Source organism: Juglans microcarpa x Juglans regia, chromosome 4S, assembly GCF_004785595.1.
Source record: "Juglans microcarpa x Juglans regia isolate MS1-56 chromosome 4S, Jm3101_v1.0, whole genome shotgun sequence".
Lineage (NCBI taxonomy): Eukaryota > Viridiplantae > Streptophyta > Magnoliopsida > Fagales > Juglandaceae > Juglans > Juglans microcarpa x Juglans regia.
In genome coordinates, this window is record NC_054601.1 from 25,476,143 (window position 1) to 25,491,292 (window position 15,150).

A 15,150-nucleotide genomic window follows, 5' to 3' on the forward strand; every position below is an offset into this window, starting at 1 on the left:
GAAAACAACACCCGCCCGTGCATGCTGACACGTGGCCCCCCGCCGATCACCAATATTTGGCGGTTTTGCAGAGTTAGGGTATTTCCGTCATTCTGAAAAAGGAAAAAACCCTACAGGCTTAGGCTTTTGTGCATACTGCATATCCACGCTGAGCACTCTCTGTCGGTCTCTCTCTCTTTCTCACACTAGGTCTGTGATTTTGCATGTCAGCTCCTATTTAGTGTAGGCATTCTCCCACTCTCCTTCTCAGTTTTGCGTTAAGTCTCTGTTTTGGCTTTTTGCTCTTTGGTCGCTCCTCTTTCTCTTCTATCTCCTGTCCTGGTTGCTCTGATTTCACTCTAACTGTGGGAGTCTGGGAGATCTTCGACAGTGGGGTTCATGGGTGAGATGGATCGGATGGAAAAGGTGGAGTTTAGAGAGATATTTTACCTTCAATGCTTCCATTAGGATAAAAAAAGAGACAGATTAGAACTTCAATGTTTCGCTCCTCGTCTTTCATTTTTGATGTAATTTCTTTTGAAAATTTCGTATGAATATAAGAGACACATGATGGGTTATGATTCAGGAATCATTATCTGAGGATATGGATATGATGAGCGAGAACAAGAAGTGCTGTCTCGATTGCAAGACTACAAAGACCCCATTGTGGAGAGGTGGGCCTGCTGGGCCCAAGGTGGTTTTCTCCTCATTTCATTTTCCTGGTTTTTCGTTTCATTTTTTTATTATTTTTTGACGTGTAGGTTTTTCAGTTCTTTTGACGATTGATTTCTTCACCTGGGTTTGTGATTTTGAGTAGCTGGGTTTCTCATTATTTATGTTTATACTTCTTTTTTAATCAAATTCCTAGCTCCCCATCCTCTTGTTGATCAAGTTATGTGACCATGATTTTTGGGTTGGTTGCTTTTCTTTGGTACAGATTTTTTTTTTTCCCGAATTACCACTACCCATTTGACAGAAAAGTGTATATTTTTTGTTTTTTTTTTTTTTCAGTCATTGTGTAACGCCTGTGGGATCAGATACAGGAAAAGGAGGATTGCTATGGTGGGTTTGAGCGTCGGATCATACAGGAAAAGAGACAGGACACATGATCATGGTACTTGTGCTGCCACCGCCACAACCGCGACGTCTGCTATAACTGTTGGTAATGGAGGCAGAGACCTGAGCATGTCCTTGAAAACAAAGTTAATGGCATTGGGTAAGGATTTGTTGTTGCAAAGGTCACCATCAGTGATGAAGAAACAGAGGTGGCAGAGGAGGAGGAAGCTGAAGGAGGAGGAACAAGCAGCTGTGTCTTTGATGGCCCTATCCAGTGGCTCTGTTTTTGCTTAACGGAACAAGAGCAGAGGGAATAACATAAAAAGAAAAAAGGCCCTTAACCAACCAACGCATATAATACCTTTTGGTGTCGTTTTAGCTTTTACTTTTTTCCTTGGTTTTCTTTCAATATTCATGGAAGGAAGAGAAGCCCCTTGTTCATCCTATTTGGGCTTTTAATATATTTACATTATATATGAAAAAGTAGAATGAAAGGGATAGTCAGGGAAAATACAGGGTGATGATTGATGGAATGGCATTCCCTGCTTTTGTTATGTACATATACGCACAAGTAATGATATATTCTGTGTTTCGTATGTGCCGTTCATGCCTGTATGTATGCAAAGCCGGAGGGGAGCGGCATTTCCTGGATCAAAGATGTTTGGAACCATTTAGGAAACCCAATCTCCCTTGAATCAAACTAATCAGGAACCCACTTCAATCCAAAATAATTAGCTATTCACACAACTCTCTTCATTTGCCAATGCTTTTTAGTAATGACAAGTGCTTTATCTGTGAAGTTAAATTTATTAATTGACGTGATTTAATATGGACGGAATGTTACATTATAAAGTTCATTAGTTCTTTTTAGCATAAATATAAGTTCATGTAACACATTTTTTTTTTTTAGCGAAGAACCGGTAGCCACATGTCTAGTGGTCCTGTCTTAAGTTTATTAAAATGTCTTCACTTATATCGGATGGATGTAGAAATTATAAATCAAATATATGGGAGTTCACAAATAAAGAACTAAAAACCTCCCAAAATACAAACCAACCAAAACAAGCAAGAAAAACAAATAAACGCGGATCTAAACAAGCCTATAAGAATAAAACCAATGAAACTAAACAGACCTATAAAAAGGAATGCAATAAAATCTAAACAAGCCTAGATAAAACCAAAACCAACAAACCAATAGAAAAACATAAACAGATATAAACAAACCTATAAATAATTAAAAACAAAACGAAGGAAGTCTCAAATAGTCAATCCGGATGATGCCTTTTAATCGCAAATAATATAATGTAACACGTAGATTGTTGGTTCTTTTTATCGCAAAGAAAATTTAATATAACCCAAGTTACACTGATGGGTGAATTTACACTTGTAAAAATTTCTTTTATTAGTCACTATTCACCACCCCATATCTTATAAAAAATACATCTATACTCTATGAAAAACACTCATACACTTTATGAAAAAGTTATAAGTGTGAAGTGTAAGAATAAATAGTAATTGATATATAATAAATCCGCTCTTTTTCATAAGTCACCATTTATCACCTCAAATCTTATAAAAAATACCTCTATATTCAATGAAAAATACTCATACTTCTTATGAAAAGATTATAGGTGTGAAGTACGAAAGTAAATAGTAAATAATACGTAATAAATTCCGCACTTTTTCAAGAAGTTATCTTCTTATTTCTCGTTTGATGGGAGCAGACACTTTTACTGGTTTGTTTACGTAATGATTGGGAGAGCGAATGATCAGAAAGCTCCACCAGACCTCAAGGCAATAATTCTCAAGGCAACTCGAGACTTTTTGGCTTTAGTTGGAATTACATCTCTTTTTGTTGTTCACTACTTGACTCAAAGAACATAGATTCCGACGAATTATTGACATATTGCTCTTTCTTTCCCTTTATGTCTTACACACCTATAAAATTCCATTGGCTGGATCAGATAATAGAGCCATGGTAGATGTGAAGTTGTTGTCTTTTTACTTCAGAGGTTGACTTCTGACATAAAAATGCCTCTCTCTCTCTCTCTCTCTCTCTCCTTGAAAGATCTTTCAGATATGATGTTACTGACGCCAAGAAGAAGATGAATTTGGCCTGATATGATGTTTCTCTCATTCCAGGCCCTTTTTTTCCCTTCCTAGTTTTGCATTGACATAAAGCGATTTGGCTTTGTGGAAGGAATTTCAAAGAACACAGGAAGGTCTAATACCATGTAATTCTCCATTGATCAAAAGCTCTATAACAGAGACTTGAATACAGTGAGGAGTTTCCTCTTGCCTAATGCATGTGCAATTAAATTGGCTTCTCTTGGAACGTGTCTGATTGACCAGTGTTCATGACATTGTAGCTTGATCCTGATGTCTGTTACTAGCATCTCAAAACAATTCAAATCTTCCATATGACCTTGAACACCCATCACAACTTTCTTTGAATCTCCCTCTAGAATTATTTTCCTCAGTCCCAGCTCACTAACCAAAGGTTGATGCTAGTAGAGGATTTGGGAACAAATCTTGCCTCAGGAAGGTCTAAGATATTGTTGGTTGAGGGGAAAAACGAAAAGAGAGAAAAATGCTTTCGTTGAGAGTCGAACTCAAGACCTCCCGCTTACTAAACGGGTGCTCTAACCAACTGAGCTACGAAAGCCAGCTGCTCTGGAAACTGGGGAAATACTGTAATAAACTTCAAATCATTAAAGTCACCAAGCCATGAACTTGGTTTTTTTTTTTTTTTTTTTTTTCCTCCTCTCTTCAATATGATTTTGGTTAAAAAGACACCCATTAATTCAAGAAGAGTTGTAAGAAATTTGTGAATTATTGGAAGGATATTTTTTTTCTTGTCAGTTTCCTCTTAAAACTTAGGCCTCGTTTATTTTCACAGATGAGATAAGTTGAGATAAAAGTTAAAAATTGAATAAAATATTGTTAGAATATATTTTTTTAATATTATTTTTATTTTGAGATTTGAAAAGTTAAATTGTTTATTTTATTTTGTATAAGAATTTAAAAAAAATTGTAATGATTAAATGAAATGAGATGAGATGAGTTTGAGATAGATTGTAAAAACAAACGAGGACTAAAGAATCCTAGAACAGCATGCCAAACTTAAACGACAGGGTGAGGCGAGAGTCCTTCACCAACACTCCGGAGGGAAGGAATCATCTCCACTTCAATATATGGTAGCAAGGAAGGTAGCAACTGGCAGAGAATGCCATGGCCCATTGTGGCAAATTCACTGAATATGAAATTGATAAGTTGAGAAACTTCGAAGTCACAGCAAATTTCACTTATTTGGAATGTTCATATATGGAGGCTGCACAGAAATAATTTCAAACTATAAATTGATGTATTCCACTTTATTGCATTAGAAAAAATCAATAGACACAGATGGAACAGCCTCAACTCCCAGCCAATAGAGACAGCCACCAGGAGGAACCTAACCACCACTCTCCATGTATTCAAAATAATCAATAAGAGGTCCATTCGCCAACACCCTTTTCAAAGGAACAAAAATTTTCAACAACAGCTCTATACATTTCCTGGGCAGATCCACTACAGAACCCAATCCATCCTACTCTACTTTTCCCTCCCCAAAAACCAGGAAAATGAAATAGAACAACTAAATAGGTAGTCTCTATATCAGGCATACTGGGGCCGTTCAAAACCCAAATGACATCCTCACAGGTATACAGCATCACCATGTCTGAGCGTGTCATGAGTCTCAGGGGAGGGTCAGAATATGAATGAAAGCAAAATCTGGAGATAACAGTGCTCAAAGATCACAAAAATATCTCCTTCAGGATTAGCAGAACCAACATGATAAAGCACATGATTATGAGCACTGTAGCACACCTCACCATCCCCCCGTGTTTCTGCGTTCTCTCTGCCTGCAATCCCAATGCACCATCATGAAAATAAAATTTTGGAGAGAGAGAGAGAGAGAGGCTTACAAGAAAATCCAGAATAAAGTGAAAGATGAGGAAGAAAGAGAGGACCTTCTGCAGCTGCTTTAGCCCCTCCTCCACATTAGTTGCCACATTCTGAATGTTGTAATCTATTCTGTCAACAATGGTGCCCTGTTTCGAGAGAGAAGCTCAATTAGTACTCAAATATGCTGGAGTTGTAAGCTTTTTACAGATAAAACTCATAGAAGGCATCTTCCAACCTGATCTATCACAAGTACCGACAAATCCTTCATAATTTGAGCAAGCTCATTGACGGATTCCACAACCTACATTAGAATAGGCCCCAAAAACATTTGAGTTTTAATTAAATAAGAAAGTAGCATCAGATTAGTGTGATTGTAGTGCACAAAGAGCTTTCACTTACCTGTTGGATCTCTCTCTCTCTTTCGGCTGTGAAAGCCTCACTTTTTTTGAGCTTGGCCATTTGATGCTCATTAAACACCTAACATAGGAATCATATTATATCGATGTTCATCTAACATGTTAAGCTCAACTGACTACTATCACAATTTGATATGTTTGAATGGAAGAGAGACTTCCTTTATTTTTTCGAGAGTTATATTATAAACTCTATGAAGAAATACATACCATGTTGTCCAAATCATCGTCTTCCATTTTAGATCTATTTCCATTTAGATTCATCTCTAAATCAACCCCATCTTGACCCTGCACACAATAATAACGGATGGAGGAAATTTTTAGAATATATGCTTATAGGCTATATGGGATGAATAAAAAAAAAAAAAACTGGTTCTAGATTAAAAGAAAGGTGTCAGCATCAAGGCATTTGATTTTACTTGGTTCATGAGAATGATATGACATAGCACACTTCCAAGTTCCAAAAGATAAGGCAATGAATTGAGTAACTTTTGAATCGCAAAGTTGCAATAATCTCAACATTTCTGCCCATTGAAAAGTAGAGAAGGAAGATTGGTTCTGACCTCCTTTTGCTGCCTGAGGCGCTTCAAATAAGTCGACTGTTTCTTGCGAAGCTCCATTGAAAGGTTCTGAAGGTCTGTGGCAAGAGAGCGCTGCAGTAGAAAACTGCAAATATCAGCACAGTTCACCAGAATAGCCAGCCATTTGGGAGGATTAAAGCTGACATGTTTAGGTTTACACTGATTGCGCAAGCCATATGCAACATGCTGGTTTAGACTGGAGTCCAGAAAATGACCACCACATTTCAGGGATTAGCTTCTTTCCCACTACATGGGTGGACTACAAATAGTATTTAAAAGATGTCATATGCAGGATGCAGTTGTAGACTGGAGTCCAACTGACCACTGGAGTCCAACTGACCACAGAAGCGCAGAGACTGGGTGGACTCCAGGTAGAATTTAAAAGATGGCATTCTACCTCTCTTCACACCATGTCCAGGGAGGAAGAGGAAGAAAGAACAGATGCCCAAAACCCAGCAAATTCACTGCTCTAGGAAACAGCAGTATGGGTGACCAATGCATGCTTGCCCTAACCATTAAATCTTGCAGCATGAACAAGAGCTTTGGAAGAATTCAAAGTACTAGAGATCCTCAATATTAAAAGAAAAGAAGTTCAAAATATTAAGGAATGTGAAACCTTTGAGGTAAACTGATCTTGACCCAAGGGAGGATGTGTGTGTGTGTGTGTGTGTGTGAGAGAGAGAGAGAGAGAGAGAGAGAGAGAGAGATGTTATTGATTTCTTATAACTAGTTCCCTAATATCATCTCGTTTACAATGCCATCCTAATTTGAAACTGAAACCTGGAGGTTATGAATTGATGTGCTTTGTAATCAATCAAGGCCCACTGTGTATTTGCAGCATAAGAAATAAGACAATTGGAAACCCTCTTACACAAAAATAAAGATATTCGAGACAATCAATATAATTGTGCAAGCAGTTTTAAGTAACACATTGCCCAGCAGGTCATACCTGTACGTTCTTTCTAACATTTGAATCCTCAGAAGGTCCAGCTGCCGAAAGCCTCTGTAGTTTCTTCTCTGATCTCTTAATCAATCCAGTGATCTCTTGTGAAAGAGACTCAATCAAACGTTGATCTTCTTTACCATCTCCAAATGAAGGCATCAAAGCCTTTGCATGAGCCTTGGCTAACTCAGCCATTCTAGTCCGTGCACGCTGGACATTTGTCGCTATTTCTTCAGAAACATCGACCCAAGCTGGAGGTAGACCCACAGTAAGTGCACCCTTACTGCAGAAAAAGAACAAAAAACATGATTTTACAAGCAAAAACTGATGCACAATCAAATTCGAAAAGAGGAAAGTGTAAAGCAGTAAACGCTTGTGAGAAAAATAAAGGGCCAAAACAAGAAAGAAAAGCTTAACAGGAACCTATAGTTTGCTCTACTAACACTATTCACACTACTTTAGACAGCTTTTGGATCTCCCACAACATCCCTTGGTCTGCACCACTCTCCGGATAAGCAATCCAACAGCTTACTTCAACTATCATTGGTCCTTCATTTCACATAATCACGCTCCAATTGCTGTACGAAACAGTGTACCTCTTCTGCTACAATATTGAGAGGTGAGACTAATGTACTTACAGCCACTACAAAACTACCAAAACCTTCCATAACCTTACCCAATGATGTCTCATCACAGAAATATATTGGAGCAAAACCAAGCATGGAAAAACTCGATACAGTGCCTTTTACATTACGGTCATCTTTATGGACCTGAAACCTTGGAACTCTCAGAACACATTCCAAGTCATTTCCCTAATCATAATTGCGTTATTTTCTATTTCCCTCAAGAAAATGCCAGTGACACTCAAGATTATCAATCTTTGTCTAAACGCAGACTAATCTTACTGGCTTCAAGATTATCAATCTTGTTCTCAGTTTCAACTTTTTGCAACAAAAAAATAAAATCAACAAGGCCTATACTTCCAGAAAATTTCGAAGGACAGTCTATAATATCATAGAAATTCTAGTTACACAATTATTTTTTCCCAGTTGAAACTTAGATCAGATTCTTCTAGATAAATTGATAACTCCTCCAAAGAAAGAAAAAAAATAAATTATTAATTTAAATTCCATCTCACGTACTTCAGATTCAGGTGAAAGCTCAGCTCAATTACACTAATGGGCTATCTTATTAGTCTCAGTTGACTAGGATCTTCGTTTTTTATAATTCCTAAAAAAAGGGAAAAAGAGAAACGACAATGGAAAACTTTTATTTCTTTACTACACAATTATTCTCAGCAACAAAGCAGAGGACAGAGAGAGAGAGAGAGACCTCGAGTTACCCGGATCCTCAGTGCTAAGCGGAGCATAGGACCGATTCGGATTGATAAGAGAGGTGTTGACCAGCTCGATCACAGGACCGCCGCCGGAGGTAGTCGATGAAGAGGCCGGCGAAGAGCTCGCTGGAACCCTGACGCTCTTCAACGCATCCCTGTACCTTCTGAAAATAATAGTCCGGTTCCTTGAAGCCATTGGGAGCGCAGAAGTCAGATCCGAAAATCAAAGGCACGGATCTGTGGAAGCGAAAACGAACGGAGGTTTGGTCATGGCGGAGACCGAGAAGAGAAGGAAAATTCAACAGAGAGGTTGGTGGTCACGTGAGCTGTGATCTTGGAAGGAATAGGCAATGGGTTGGTTAGTGGTTACACCGTTACAGATAATATGATATAAATTTGTATAAAGAAAATAGGCTGAAAAAATTTGTATAAAGAAAATATGCATATCAGCCTATAGCTGCAGTATACCATGTGTTCAGTTTAAAAAAATAATAAAAAAAATTTCATGTGAGGTGTGCGGAGAATGTGATTGATGTCTAGCCGCACTCATTTGTATAAATTCTAACTCGATTTTATTAATAATTTTAAATTATAATTGTTTTTCATAACATTTTTAAATTGAATGAAATTAAATTACAGTTAGTAAGAAAATATATATAATACCAATAAAATAATTATTAAATTCTTCCTAAATCACCATTAATATTCTCCTTTTAATATTCTTTTCAGGACAAAGCGTAGTGGATTTCGATTAGGCATCTAATTTATATAATATAATTACCAACTTTTATAAAAGAGAAAAAGGGAAATTAAAGACCGTGATAACTATCAATTTACTATTCATTTACTACTTATAGTGTATTTATTTTTTTTATCATTTTTTTAAGTATTTTTTTAACATTCTTAATCATTAAGAAAAAATTTAAAAAATATATATATATAATTTTACTAATAGTCACTTCCTTAATCATTAAGTAAAATAAAAAATTAAAAAAATAAAATACAAAAGGAATAATAAATAGGTAGCAGAAGGATAATAATCCTATTATTTTCCATATATAATACATGCAGGCACTTAAAATAATATAAATGGTGGATTATGCACTTTGTTCATCCAAATAATCATATGGGATTATGTAAACATTTATTTATTTTTCCTAATCTTTCTTTATATTTATCACATTTACACTTTTATTTATAAACATGAAAAAGTTATAATATTATTAGAACATTTTATTGTGATAAAATGAAAAATAGTACTCATGTTAAGACAATTTTCAAAACATTATATATAAAAGGATAAAAAGTATAAAAAAAAAAATACAAATGAGTTTTTTCCATCTTTATTTCCTTTTAAAATTTTTATTGGGTTGTTGATGTCATTTTGACAACATAGAGATATTGTATTTACATTAATATATGAGAAATATCTGAAAATATTAAAAATTTAATAGTACTTAAAATAATTTAAATAATATAAAGAAAGAATAGATACAGAAGTGGGACACAATAATGCTTGGCATGATGTATTGGAGTGGATGAAGCCAGCCATGTATAATTAGAGAGAGAGAGAGAGAGAGAGAGAGAGAGAGGCTAAAATGATGGAGAAATATCCATGCCACTACTCAAGCAGCACAGCTCTCGTGTGTGTGTAATGGGAGCAGATCACCAATCTGTTGTTTTTGCCCGCGTGTTTGGAGAGAGATTGGAGCCAATGGAAGTTGGGCTGGGATATATACTGGTTGATGCATGCATGCATGGATTGTACGTACTTAAAATAATTTGATTTGCACGCCCTTCATGCCAATAAATGCATGGGAAAGCATTAATTAGATGATCATGTTTGTGAATTGTAATAAGATAATTTGATAGTTTTTTTTTTTTTTTGATTGGGAGAGGGGGTTTCGAAGTTTAGATCTCCATTTTAGAAGCTAAGAGTTATGCCAATCAAACTACACGTCTTTAACAAGATAATTTGATAGTTAATCTATGGGTTTAAAATATATTTATGGGCACTAGAAATAACAGATCAAATTTTGAACCTAAACTCAGTAAAAGTTTGAACGTAAACCCAAAACGTAAATCTACTCTTTAAGTATCAACAAATTCACATAAGTTTTTGATTTATAAAGTAGAAACATTTCAAATCTTAAGAGTATAAACACAGACTGAAATAAACAACAATGAATAAAACATGCATTTCTCCCAAACATGTTTGGGTGAAAAACAAAGATGAACTCTAACATGTATTTCGATAAACAATCCATGTAACAATTGAAATCATACTAAACAAAGTGGTACCACTATTGTAAGATTTGAGAGAAAATTTAATAATAAAAGAATCGTCAGAACACTTACCTTTGGTCATCGTTGATTAAGTATTCAAAGAAATCGATTATTTTTGGATTGTGAGCCCTCACAAATTTCTATATAGAGAGTATTGGGTAGGAGCTTTCAGCCTATCTTTATTTTTTGTTAATGAAAAAAAATATGATTAATGAAGAATCACATGCTTTTATATATAGATAGGCCAAGACCCTTACTCACAATTTTCTAAGCACTGCTTCCTTTTATCAAGAAATGAATTGTTCATTTTTAAATGCATAGTATATTTATTTTAATTACCCAAAATTTAATACGAATAAAGAATTTTAAATAAAAGATATATATAATATATTTTAAAGAAAATGATAAAGTTACTATTAAATAACAATTTGTATACAACTATGTAATAAAATAATATTATTTCAAATTTGATTTTGACTTTTACTTTTGATTTGATGTGTTTAAATATAATAAAAAATATTATTATATTTAAAGTTATCTATAAATTGTGAATGAGTTATTAGCATATCACTATCCATATTTTAAAGGGTGTAGGTAGCCAACTTAATTAAGCCTCGACAAGGAAACTGTTCTTTCATAAGACTCTCTCTCTCTCTCTCTTATGTGGATGTACTCAGCTTTCTCAGTCTCTTCCTCTTAAACCTACTGCATCATAGATCTTTGTATATTTTGCATGTTTCCAATTCCAAACAAACGAAGAAAGAATAAGGCTAGGGAAAAGATCTAGATTAAATTCTTGATGATCTTGTGCCTTGTGATTTGGAATTGTAGGACGCAATAATACTTGGAATGATGTATTGGAGTGGGTGAAGCCAGCCATATTAATGGTGGTGGTTCAGCTTCTATTTGCAGGGGGCGGGGAACGTCTTTAATTTACAAACTGGCTGCCTATGATCGAATGATCACCTTGAGGGTTCTTGTTGCCTATCGCTTCAGTTTTGCTGCTGCTTTTATTGTCCCTATTGATCTCCTTGTTGACCTTTGTTTTGTCGTTAAGCGGTTAAGACTCTTATTCTCAAAATATATGCATTGATTCCAATCACCACGATATATTTTTCATTTAAATCTTGAGAATCGAATCGACATATGTTCACATTATTTTTTATTTAATAGTAAATATTTTAATCATTTCTAAGTCTAAAAACAAATACATTATTATAAGTTAAAAAAAATAAAGAGACATATTTTGACCTCGTTTGTTTTCAAAAAACATCTCATCTCATCTAATCATTATAACTTTCCTAACTTCCAATATAAAATAAAATAAACAATTCAATTTTTTCAAATCTCAAAACAAAAATGATATTAAAAAATATATTCTAACAATATTTTATTCAACTTTTTAACTTTAATCTCATCTCATCTCCGAAAACAAACGAGCCCTTAGAGTCTTGGAGTTGTTTTCAAGTTTATCGTGTTAGTGTAATGAAGAAATTCTTATTGTTGATCTGATGTTACGCAAATAGTCATAGATTCCAGTTGTGCAACATTTGCAGAGGTTTAGAAAAGAGGGAATGATTTTTTGTCAGAGTTTGAGTTGTATGCTACAGATCTTTTAGTTGGTGTGGTTGTGGATATGGCTTTGGTTGGTTTATTAGCACCTTATGTTCGATTTGGCAAGCCATCCACGTCGAGAGGTTTATTTGGACCCATACAACATGCTTGTGATGCTCTTCCTAGCAGGTTTTATTGCATATTGGCACTGTGAAGTTTTTCATTTTATGAGATCCAACTAAAGTTTAATTCTCTAGTGTTATTCTAGACCTTTATGTTAAAATTACTAGGAGATATTCTCCTTGCTCCTTGCTATTGTGGGCTGGATAAGTTTATATACTACGTCAGTAATTGTTTAGTAGATATAAAGTGCAACTAGTTTAGTTTGCTTTGGTTCATATCTCCTAGTTTAATTGCCTCTATTTGTGTTGGATAATGTTGTGTAGACACTGCAATTATTTTTGTGCAGTGTTGGTAGAAACCGCAACCATATATGGTAGAAATTGTGTTGGTAGAAACGATAATATAGTTGGAAAATAATAATTTTAAGTAAAAATTAAATTATTAATTAATATAGAGTGTATTTACAAAATATTAAAAAATATTATTAAAATATATAATATTTTATTATTATTTTGACCATCCAACATTGATTCACTTAGCCAAAGATTAATATTATAGCCAAAACTTAAAGTTTTAGCCAAAATTTAGAATGCTCTAATTAGTTCAGCCCAGCAAGTAGCAACAGTCTCAAGCCGCCATATAAAGTTTTCGATTATTAATATTGTACTCTTAATTTAAATTATTTGTTAAAAAGAATTAAAAATTTAAACATAAAAGAATAGAATTAATTTACAATTTTAGCTCTCATTTGTTAAGGAGTTCAGATGAGATATTTTATTGAAAGTTGAATAAAATATTATTATAATATAATTTTTATTTTAAAATTTGAAAAATTAAATTGTTTATTATATTTTATGTGAGAATTTAACCAACCAATCTTCATCTTTTTTTAACTTTCGAATGCCATTTTATTTTTAATATATAATTTTTAAATTTTTTTAACATGGTGCCACGTCTCGGAACAAAATGATGAGTGGTATAAATTAAGACACATAATATCAATATTTCTCTTGAAGCATACCTCTAAAATTATCATAAATTAATTAATTTTATGTGTCTATTTTTCTCAGGCTTTAAATAAAAATGAATTTACTAATTGAATTTAACAAGTAGCGGCAGCAACCATTTTCTTCGTACAAAAAAAAAAAAAAAAAAAATTAAAAATTTAAAAGTTAAAAAGTTTCAAACATAAAAAACAAGTGCATGCTTTGCTTGTATGTTTTCTCCATGTTACCGGTTTCATTGGTCTGGCTGTGCTTGCTTTTGATCAATCCCTCTTTTTTTAAGAAAAATTATATATCTAAGCCTCGCATTTTTGTATACCGATTAAAAATATATGAATTTATTCTTTTACTCTCATGTTTCATTAAATATGAAATATGAAACATAAGGATAAAATAGTAAAATTATATATTTTTTAAATAGTGTATAGAGTGTGAGGCTTATGTGTAGCATAACTCTTTAAAGAGAAAGACAGATCAAGATCAAAACAGAAATAAAGAAAGATAAGTAGAAGAAGAGGGAGAAGAAGGAGAAAAGGAAATCTGATAAGAGGAAAAAAGAAAGCCACTGATACTGGTCACGGAGGCAAAAGATGAAAGCTCGATTACCTGATGTATGGCCAACTAGAGCGAAGTAGAGAAGAGTCACGAGGTGGTCATATTCAAAAGCTAGCAAATTGAAGCTAGCTGAGGCTGAACAATTGGAAAGGATCAGTGGTCTTACTGATGACATGAGCATGCAACCGATCGACCTCTTCGATCTATAAATGTTTGCTCGGACAGCCTAGCTTCAGGGAAGCAGCAACATGAAGAGGATAAGAGACACCTGATCAGGGCCAACTAGCATGGCCTTCGTATGCAGTCATGGTGAGTTTGGGATTATTACTTCATGCATTTGGGGTGCGCATGCTAATGTTAGATGTTAAACTGGAGTTCATTAGCTGTTTGTGGACACTTAATAATTTTCAACTGCTTTTTATCGTGAAATAGGAACCAATAATGTCCGGATTCGGCTGCATTCGAAGGACCGGGATAATGAGAAGTTACGCTCTGCTTCTGGAAGGAAGAGCTGATGATGATTTTCACGCTCAACACAAGAATGAAAGTGTCATTTTTCCTTGTCAAGAACAGTGCTGCTTTACTAATACCAAGGAAAATATACTTAGTGTAATGGTGTAACCAATCCAATTCAATCCGATTTTATACATTTTTAAGAATCAAACTGGTATATATCGATTTTAAAAATTTAAGAATTGATACCGAATGATATTACAAAAATCAAACAATTTGTCCGGTGCCAAGTAGGCCGCATGCATGAAACAACAGCCTCATACAAAAATGAGATTCCGGCAGAATCACTGTAAACATAGTGGGTTTGGAATAAGCATCTAATAATTTTTATATATAATATCACCATCTTTTATAAAAGAGAAAAGGGGAATTAATCAAAGAAAATGGTGGAATATGCATGCAGCATGCATGCATGCACTTGAAAAAGCTGGAAAAATATTATGCACTTGCATGTTCACCCAAATAATCATTACTCAATTTCATCATGCCCTAGTCATAATAACTAAGGGCATTATAACTTGTCTGCTCCTAGCTCACAATTAGCAGGAAAGTGGGTGAAATAGCACGTAGCTAACTAGCCACCACCACATAAAAGAAAATAAAACTCAAGAAGAAGAATATATAATATTACTTTTAAATTTATATTAGATCTATAAACTAAAAAAGTAATGCTACATATAGTTGTGGAGTGTTCAAACGCCGTGTGGTCGCTTTGAAAAAGAATGAAGTACACTATTAAAAAATTAAGGCTAGCTAGGAAACGGATCTTTTGTGCCTAGCTTGTCATATATATAATGGAAGTGGGACGCAATAATATTTGGAATCATGATGTATTGGAGTGGGTGAAGCCAGCCATGTT

General features: G+C 34.4%; 2 protein-coding genes and 1 non-coding gene across 4 annotated transcripts; 1 reads left to right on the forward strand and 2 right to left on the reverse strand.

Annotated features, from left to right (window-relative positions):
* The first annotated feature begins 243 nt into the window (after positions 1 to 243).
* On the forward strand, positions 244 to 1,589 carry LOC121261958 (GATA transcription factor 15-like). 2 transcript variants are annotated; one of them, XM_041164401.1, is made up of 3 exons: positions 244 to 405; positions 566 to 673; positions 991 to 1,589. In XM_041164401.1, exons 1-3 carry the CDS (start codon positions 379 to 381, stop codon positions 1,327 to 1,329), a joined length of 474 nt encoding a protein of 157 aa, XP_041020335.1. In that variant the 5' UTR covers positions 244 to 378; the 3' UTR covers positions 1,330 to 1,589. The 2 variants fall into 2 exon arrangements, with proteins under 2 accessions (XP_041020335.1, XP_041020336.1); XM_041164402.1 differs by having other exon boundaries at positions 260 to 478.
* Positions 1,590 to 3,626: 2,037 nt separating this feature from the next.
* TRNAT-AGU lies at positions 3,627 to 3,700 on the reverse strand. The gene has a single exon. It is a non-coding gene; the product is annotated as a tRNA-Thr (tRNA).
* Positions 3,701 to 4,377: 677 nt separating this feature from the next.
* Positions 4,378 to 8,614, reverse strand: LOC121261947 (syntaxin-41-like). The gene is made up of 8 exons (XM_041164383.1): positions 8,253 to 8,614; positions 6,927 to 7,203; positions 5,960 to 6,049; positions 5,607 to 5,684; positions 5,383 to 5,460; positions 5,219 to 5,284; positions 5,049 to 5,129; positions 4,378 to 4,940 (listed from the first exon to the last, which is right to left on the reverse strand). Exons 1-8 carry the CDS (start codon positions 8,450 to 8,452, stop codon positions 4,833 to 4,835), a joined length of 978 nt encoding a protein of 325 aa, XP_041020317.1. The 5' UTR covers positions 8,453 to 8,614; the 3' UTR covers positions 4,378 to 4,832.
* Between the last annotated feature and the right edge of the window lie 6,536 nt (positions 8,615 to 15,150).